Source organism: Saccostrea echinata, unplaced genomic scaffold (genome assembly GCF_033153115.1).
Source record: "Saccostrea echinata isolate AGI-Se365-2 ecotype Australia unplaced genomic scaffold, CSIRO_AGI_Sech_v1 ptg000001l, whole genome shotgun sequence".
Classification (NCBI taxonomy): domain Eukaryota; kingdom Metazoa; phylum Mollusca; class Bivalvia; order Ostreida; family Ostreidae; genus Saccostrea; species Saccostrea echinata.
In genome coordinates, this window is record NW_026889750.1 from 34,196,247 (window position 1) to 34,205,033 (window position 8,787).

At 35.9% G+C, this 8,787-nt stretch overlaps 1 protein-coding gene across 1 annotated transcript; it reads right to left on the reverse strand.

Annotated features, from left to right (window-relative positions):
- Positions 1–222: 222 nt before the first annotated feature.
- On the reverse strand, positions 223–8,579 carry LOC133190315 (protein artichoke-like). The gene is made up of 4 exons (XM_061325866.1): positions 7,574–8,579; positions 1,993–3,815; positions 1,771–1,886; positions 223–1,664 (listed from the first exon to the last, which is right to left on the reverse strand). The coding sequence occupies exons 1-4, from the start codon at positions 7,884–7,886 to the stop codon at positions 914–916; spliced, it is 3,003 nt and encodes a 1,000-aa protein (XP_061181850.1). The 5' UTR covers positions 7,887–8,579; the 3' UTR covers positions 223–913.
- Positions 8,580–8,787: the final 208 nt, after the last annotated feature.

Here is an 8,787-nt window from a genome sequence, read left to right on the forward strand (position 1 = left end):
TTTATAACCTTAATCTAAGAGAATATGAACTATATATTATTTTAAATGCAATGCATAGTCCCCAAATATAATAACTATTAAAATTGTAAGCTACCTTACGTATGGACTAGTTTTAAGTTTGCTTTTTTGCTCTCAGCGGATTTTTTTTTTAATTCAATTTAGGTGAAATCTATTTCTTACAGTACCTGTCTTTCAAGTGTGCAGATATAACTAAAAGTAGACTTAAAACAGCTCAACAATTTTTATTAACAAAATATAAAATGTCAAAGATCTGAACATTCTGATATTTGTAAAAAATAAAATAATGACTTGATTTATGATGCTACATGTACATGTAGGTAACAAATGCAAAGTCTAAATGAATGAACTCTTAAATTGAGAAAATATGAATCAAACTGATATTTACATTTAAAAAAATGAAATGATTTATGCTGATAGCAAAAACAACATTCAACTAAAATGATACCATAAATTAAATAAAATTAATGAACACCATGAATATTTACAATGCACACCAGTCATTCGAAAAAAAAAAATCTTAATCATTCTAACTATTGCAGAAATACCTCTATGACAAATATTTATAAATATGTCTGACAAAATTCAGTCATATGAAATAGTTAGACTTTTGAGTCTAACAAACATAATAAGATGAACATCAAAATTACTGTAAAATAAGTTAGAAAATAACAACCACTGAAATTACAAAGCGCCATCTTACGGGGCGTAATCACGTGACTGAGACAAGTACAAAAATGGAAGGAACCAAAATCACATATAAATATTATGTCCAATGCGTATAGGAGGCAAGTGAATATAAAGTGAATGATCATGATTGAATTGGCGATAATTTAATGATATGACGGATTTCATTCTTTGCAGTTAGTGGAGGGAATGACTGACGTCACATGTATTAATGCTCTTCCATAGGTTGGAGTTCCATAATCATATCTTCTATCGAAGGTAGCTTAAGGTTTTCACATTTTGCACTTCTTTTGTCCACTGTACATTTCGAGTCAAATTCTTTTATTACTGTCCCTATCCAGTCAGAAACTGACCAAATAGGCAAAAAAGCATATTCAAACTCATTAGTAGTCTTCATGTAAACTCCTAACCCAGCCATTTTTGAATCACCCGGACGCCCTAGGTACAAAGGCGACCCATCGATTAGCATGCTCTCGTTTTTCTTTTTCTTACCTGCTTTCACTTTTGAGCAGATAAACTTCTCGCTAAAGCATGTTCTCGATAATCGTCCTTTCTTTGGTTTTAGTTTGGCGTACCGCCGCTTTGTGGTAAGTCTAGTGGTGAAAGACACTTTTTGTATTATTTTGGAGACAGAGTCGTATTGATTTTGCGTTAAAAAGCATGGATAATCGATATTTTCTTTTCTTTTACCGGTTGAATACCGAATCAGTGCCACGTTATACTGCTGCATCTTCATAGGTACTAATGGGTGAGAAAGGATACTGATGATGCGTACTGGTTTCTTCCCACGACCTATCCTTACGCTAAACCTAGCGTTAATCGTGGACTGTGCCTCCGACTCCACAGCCGTCCCTACCGTCAAAATCCAGCCGTTTGCAATAACGATACCGTTAGCTACTGGTTGACGATTGCTGTCAAACACTGTGGCATGTCGTCGAATGGAAAGTTTATTTCCAAGCCTGTAATGTCAATTTTAAAAAAATAAGTTGTACACAATATACCTTTTAGAATCTAAAAATACTTAACTCAGAATATCAGAAGTAAATATTCTTTGCAGTAGATTACCTAGGTGACATTGAAGATTTCTGTTGAAGCGTCATAGCGCTGCACATCAATGACGATTGGTGCTGTTGACTTCCGGAGTCTGTGCATTCCAAATCGGTGTCCATAAGATGCTTCAACTAGAAAAATTAATCAGATATGCATGTGCAATGATACATGTATATAGCAAAAACAGCTTAATTAAAGTGAAAACAGGTTTTAAATATAGGAAAGAAAAATAATAACCTTTCGACCGTGAAGTCTGTCTGGAGTTTTGCAAATAATTTCATCCATTTTATCCACGTGCATAGTGCTTGACAGACCAGGATCTAGGAGCCATCTTAGCTTACAATCACAGTCCATTGCGTTTCCTGTCATGTCAAGAAAAGCTGAATGGGAGAGGATCTTTTTTACAGCGGAAGGTACCGTTTTAAGGTTGTTATTAGCGATCGAGAGTTCCTTGAGGCTTAGTTTGACACTTTCAGGGACATCTATCCAAAACAAGTAATTAGAGGAGAGGTCGACACTGGACAATTGAGGAAGGTTCGATATCCACGTGAAATTAAAGTTAAGCAGTTTATTCCCTTTCATATTAAGGAGGGCCAAGTGACGAAGGGGACGCAGGGCATTGTCAGACAGATCGTGAATGCTGTTGTGTGCGATGTTTAGATCTTCAAGGTCGACCAGGCCGCTGAAAGCATTTGATGGCACTGATTGGAACTTATTAGTGGACAGATCGAGTTCCTGTAGCCGCACGAGGTTTGAAAATAAACCATTATTGACATTTTTTAATTTGTTGTTACTGAGAGTTAGTTTTCTTAAATTGCCCAAACTAGCGAAAGCCATACTATGCACTCGTCTTAATTTATTATTTCCCATGTCAAGAGATTTTAATTGAGGAAGCCCCTTGAAACTTTCCGCTCCTATCTTCCGTAGATCGTTGCCTTGGAGATCAAGGACGGAAACCTTGGACGACAGTAAGTCTGTGGCGGTTTTAAAAGCTTCACCTTCAATGTCACTGATAAAGTTATGCTCCAAATTAATTTCTCTGAGCTCCTCCATTCCCAAAACCAAATCTTTTTCAATTTTTCTCAATTTATTATGGGACAGATCAAGTTCTTGAATATGGCGCAATTGGTGAAAAGAACCGTATTCTATAGTTTCAATAAGATTCCGTGAAATGTCTAATGTTTTCAGGAATTTTATATGATAAAATGTATAGTTCTTCACTGTCTGTAGTTTGTTTCCGCCCAGGTACATTTCTTCTAAACTTTCGAGTTGGAAAAATGACATTTTTGGTATGTCCGTTATGTCGTTGGTGGCCAAATCGAGAATTTTCAAGTCTCTTAAACTTTCAAATGCATTATCCTTGACTTCGCTTATGTGATTTGCAGAAAGTAAGAGTTCTTCCAAGTTGAAAAGATTTGTGAATGTGCGAGATTCGATCGACTTTATAACGTTACCTCGTAGTGATAAACTTCGTAAGTTGGATAAGTTCTCAAACCATTTGGCGCGGATTTTCCTGAGACGATTTCCATTCAGTAATAATTCTTTAATATCAACGTTAGTGGTAAAGACGTCATCAAATAAATCAGTGATGTTGTTTCTGGAAAGGTCCAAGATTTCTAGCTTCCTCAATGGCGCAAAGAGATTTCTTTGTATATATCTAATTTTATTGCCATTCAAATTCAAAATCCTAAGTTCCTGTAAATCATCGAATACAGTGCTCGGTAGAAATTGGAACATATTGTCAGATAACTGCAGCTGTTTTAATAAAGTGAGACCTGTGAAAACAGCTGCCGATAGGTGGCGCACATTATTGTTTGGAAAGTTAAGGACCTCTAAAGACCGTAAATGTTGGAAGGTGTATGGGTAGAGGATTCCGACGTTGTTTCCGGACATCGTGAGTTCTTTCATTTCCGTGTTGTCCCGGAAGGAGTTGGTTTCTATGTAACGTATCTGGGTGTCGGATATCAGCGGGATCCTTTGGATGTCGCCGCGAGGCTGGTCTGCCACAGTTTCCGGTATACCGGAACTACTATCGCCATAAATTGTTAGCTTCGTTATGTCTGAAATGTACAAAAAAGAATTTTAATTCTTTTAGTCAAAAATATTATAACTCTTGCTTTTTGTTATTGCGATGCGTCTTTTATATCTTTATTAAAGTTAACTTAGATTATATAATAAGTTTCTTAAATCTCCTGTTAAACCTAATTTTCTCATATTATGTCTGGTCATATGCATATCAAATTTTATTATTTTACAGCATTTTAATTATGTTTTAATGCTAACAGATAGCCATTTGTGTTCTCTTATTATAATTACTATCAAAAAGATGTAAAAAAAAAAAATATCTAGAAAATGAAAAAGATCTAAAGTCAGTAACTAATGACCCTTGTCAACTATTTGAGGGCGTCTGTGCTCTGTAAGTGCTAGACTCACATGGTATAGAGTTATGTAATGGTGTAAAGATCACGTTTTGTTTGACTTGGTGAAGGTGTATTCATTACGTTGTACAGGAGACCGGCGGCTAAAAGGCGCGCGGAAAGATGTTACATAACAGCGGAAGGTCCCAAATTATCGGGTTCGAAATACGGACTGTTTCACGCTCAAAGAGTTTATGTCACTTGACATCTGAATTGTGCAGATTTTTATTTATCATTTTTTTAATCAAGCTTTCGTTGTTTAATTACACTAACGAAATTGTACTTATACTAAAAGTGATTTTGTTCTTTTAATTTCCTTTTGCCTAAATGTAGACAAAAAATATGAAATTATTGGCGAAAACGTGAATTGTACATTTTGGACAGACCTTTAAATTAAATGTGAATTACAAGTATTCCTAATCACATCTTCAAACTTTATTTGACACTCAATTCCAAACCAGTTACCGGCATATCGAAGAAACGATTCCAGGTGATTATACTAAACGTACTTTTTAACTGTATTCTTTGACCCATTTCTGGCAAAATGAACATACACATACTTGTACATGTACCCTACAACAATGCTAAAGAAGGTCTAATCCGTGGATTAGGAAGGAGTCGCGCTTTTCATCTTATTAATCGTTGAACGCGTTTTGTTGCACATTTCCGATTATTTGTTAAGAAATCTAACTTTTTCGGCTTACTTTTGTTCTAAACAGATTGCAATGGTCTACTTTACAGCGGGAGCGGTTCGCTCAAATTTTATTATCTGTTATTGAAAAAGTCGACCTCATGAAATCTGTATACACCATTCCTTACATTAATTTTGACTAAGTAAACTTAAATCTTTTTTTCCATTCTGGCTTCTTTTTGAAATTCTTGCAATTAAAACTGATTATCAATAACTCTATTTTCGCTTACGGAAAAAAATATATACCATGTCCATTGATAAGTATGGGCACGCAATGATCTGAAGGTAAATTCATTCATAAATTTCACTTTGTTTTTTTTTTCCCGACGATGTTTTGTGGACTTATCTTTTGAGGTCTTATTGATTTTTTCTCTCTGACCTATATTGGATTTAAAACCTGTTTAGAAGAATATTGACAGAGAACGCACGATTATAAATTAAGGTTTAAAGAGATTATTCATCTATACCCGAGAACCAAACCCTTGTTGATTCAGATTTTGAGCCCGTCTTTGCTCTCTCTCATACAAACTATGTTTTAAAGGTATAGCTTTACCTGTGCGGAAGACACCTGACATATTTTTTTTCTCAATGAATGATTTTTTTACGATATAATATACAACCTTTAGGCTCTATAGATGGGTTTAAAGCAGATTAACTGCATTTGCATTTAAAAAGTAGCCTACATGAACGGTACCTATTTCAATCAGAAACTTATCAAAAGCTAAGATTTCTTAACATTATTAAAACGTATGAAATATGAAGAGCTCTTTCTTTATATTAAAAATGATAAAATGATATTGGTTAATAAAATAATCTAAAGGACCCTTTCTATTTAGAACCTGCTTGACCACTTGCCAAATGTTGACCTTTTTGTCAACTTAGATTATCATTTGTTTGTCTTTCTGCTTGTTCAAGTTGGCTTCATAAATACCAGGGTGACTTGAATGACCAACTCTTCAAAGGTTTTAGGTGATACAGATTTATACTGCTTCTTGACCACGGCACAATGAGAGATATACAGGTATACTAAAAATTTAACTTGAAATTTAACTCGATCATACAGGACGACCATGTCGTGCAAAGCACGAAATTTTGGAGGCCACACATCAGACATGGGGTTAAAGAGCCTCATAAAGTGTTAGCCTTCTCCGAGTTTGCGCTCATTCTACCATCTCTAATACAACCGTAGTAAACATCTTTAAAATTTTCTCTGGTTTCTCCCATTGAGAAAACGATTCCCTCAGATCTTATTTAGAAAACATGATGTAGGTAGGGGTCAACAAAGGACGTATATCTTTTTTAAAGGCTGAAATAATTTTGTCTTTGCGGTTAATGCGATTTTTTTCTCCTCTTTTTTCTCTCGGGCTGATCCGTGAAAAGGTTTGCGGACCCCGATATTCGTGTTTACCAGTTGCTGTTTTGAACACATAAAGTTTATTTAAATGCTTTAAAGAGATTTCTTCTATTTAATGATTTACGATAAAAGATGAACAGATGTTGAAAGCGAATTGACTCTTTTACAGGATTTTGCTGCACAATGGGACCTGTTCCACGGTTTTCAATTAAAAGACATTTCCCACAAGCAACAGGTGGGAAAAATTAGTTTAGAAATTAAATGAAATAAAAACAGCCCTATGAATTAATGTTCCTGTTTTAATATTTTCAACACACCTTTTTCTAAACTCTTTGTTGCTGGTATGAAAGGATAATAATAACGCAAATCGTTATAATTGATAAAGTTTATGTGTTAATTAAAACCATACCAAATGCATCAGGAAATATCGAGTGTATCCAAGGAAGGGTCCACAGGTGCGAAAATTGCCAAATTAACTCATTAAAGTCTGTCTAGACAATAAATGGGTATTAAACTATCTTTCGTAAATTTTAAATCGTCGTCTTCTGATCCAGAATAATGAATTTGGTAATAAGACCGACAACTGAAATCAAATTAAATGTGATGGACGTTAAAATTCGTGTCACTTTATCCAAAATAGACACTCTGATTGTCGCCCATACCAGAGCAGCAGGGATAGAATTTAGTTTTACATGTTGTAAAGTGACAACAGAAACATCGTCAGACAGGTTTATAATATTTCGAACATTGTGAGATACAAATTGCGCGACGGCAGGATTACCTTGGTCCCGTATCCCAGTTGTGGAGGTATGGACTTTGTGCCCTATGTTCAATTTTGCAGTTCCGTATCCATTGAAATGTAATTTGTGGAAGAAGAATTCAAAAAGGATTAGCACGCTAAATCGCACCAGAAGAGTTTAATTGATATTCTAATATCAAGATTACATCAAACTGCAAATGCATGTCTCCCCCTCTAAACTAATCGCTGTCCTTCCTCAATAACGAAAGCTCGCTGTGCTAACCTAGGATCGACATTTAAGCGTTTACGGTTTAATTTATCGTAATAAAAATGTTCTTATTTGCATAATCACATCGGTGTGAATTACATATAGGTCAGAATAATAAATTGGTAGGAAACACATATTGGTCACAATCGTGTGCATGCATGGGATTTCCAAATGTCACTAACTATCAAAGTCTCCAGATAGATTATAACACGTAAACGATATACTCAACTCGAGACATTGGCACCTAACAATTGCATTGTACTTGCTATCAAAAAGTACTTAAGAGGTTATTGGCAACACTCACATATAAGAATGTAGAATGAATTGATGATAATTATTGTTAATTTACCTGTGGGTATCGGAGAGGGCAGTCGTCTAAGACCCTGACACACCATAGTTCGTCCCGTGTTGGCGGGGGCATCGCTCATCATTTGAGTTAGCTCCTCAAATCCTTTAGCAGACCACCTGCTCCCACCCTCTACGGCGTCGAGAACATCCCGAGTCCCCCGCAGATTTAGGTCCATACACCTACATTGACTAGGACAGGTGCCCCCTCCATCTAAGCCCCTGTTATATCGTCGTGGATAGGTACTAAAACCATGCACAAAGTTACAGAAAATATCCAACGAAATCAAACATGTAAGAGTCAGCAGGTAACCCATAGTCTACAAGTTTGTTGTGATGTCTTCCTTTTGCAAAGTTTTTTTCGCTAAGGGTTTAACATTGAAAATTGCTTATATGCTGTTTCTTCGATCCAAGTTGCAGTCAAATTAGGCCGTAAGACTTTGCTACTCCATGTTATATATATCCACCGTTAAAGCGCATGTTAGACAATAGCCTAGGATTTATAAAACAAAATTAAACCTACTACGGCTTTCATTCATCAACAACCGTTCACTCGAACGCAAGCGAGCATTTGTTGTATTTCGGAAGTGTCGGCCCTCTTTTCGTTTCGCGGACTAATTGTAATGCGGCTTGGCTGGAATTAAAAAGACCTATAATGTCAATCAAAATCGTCTACACGCTTGATTGCCCCTGCGTACGCATATACATTGATAAAACCAGAGCTGATTTTTACCTACATTCAGAAAAATAAATTGAAGACCTGTTCTAATCGTTCATGTCGCATCGCTGATAAGAAATCCATAACTCTGTCGAACACGGCGTGTTCAGACGATAAGAAACTTTTATGACACTAGTTGGTGACAAACCTCGTCACTTACTAGGGTACCGGATAATCTGATGGCGGGAAAACAAGGGGGGAAACAGGACACTTTATTTTCTGCCCATTGTAGTGTATTCACAGTCCTTATCTGTCTTGGGGGTACGACTTTAATCGTGTTCATAACGTAATATGTGTTTACAAAATCGTAATCAAATTTACCTAACGATTGTCTGCTTTATATATACTAACCAAGGTAAATTTATCTTCCAATGTTCTATGGGTCAAGAGCCAACCTCTATTATTTTCGGCTGAATGGCCTTGAAATCGCAGTGTTTACTCTTTGCCGAGAGAAACAGAAAAAAATCGTATCATTTTAAAACACATAACACCGATTCCCA

Coding starts and splice junctions, on each gene's coding strand:
- LOC133190315 (XM_061325866.1), bottom strand. CDS start 7,886: ATGGGTTACCTGCTGACTCTTACATGTTTGATTTCGTTGGATATTTTC. Junction 1,887..1,992: donor ACAGACTTCACGGTCGAAAG/GTTATTATTTTT, acceptor TAATTTTTCTAG/TTGAAGCATCTTATGGACAC. Junction 1,665..1,770: donor AAATCTTCAATGTCACCTAG/GTAATCTACTGC, acceptor TTGACATTACAG/GCTTGGAAATAAACTTTCCA.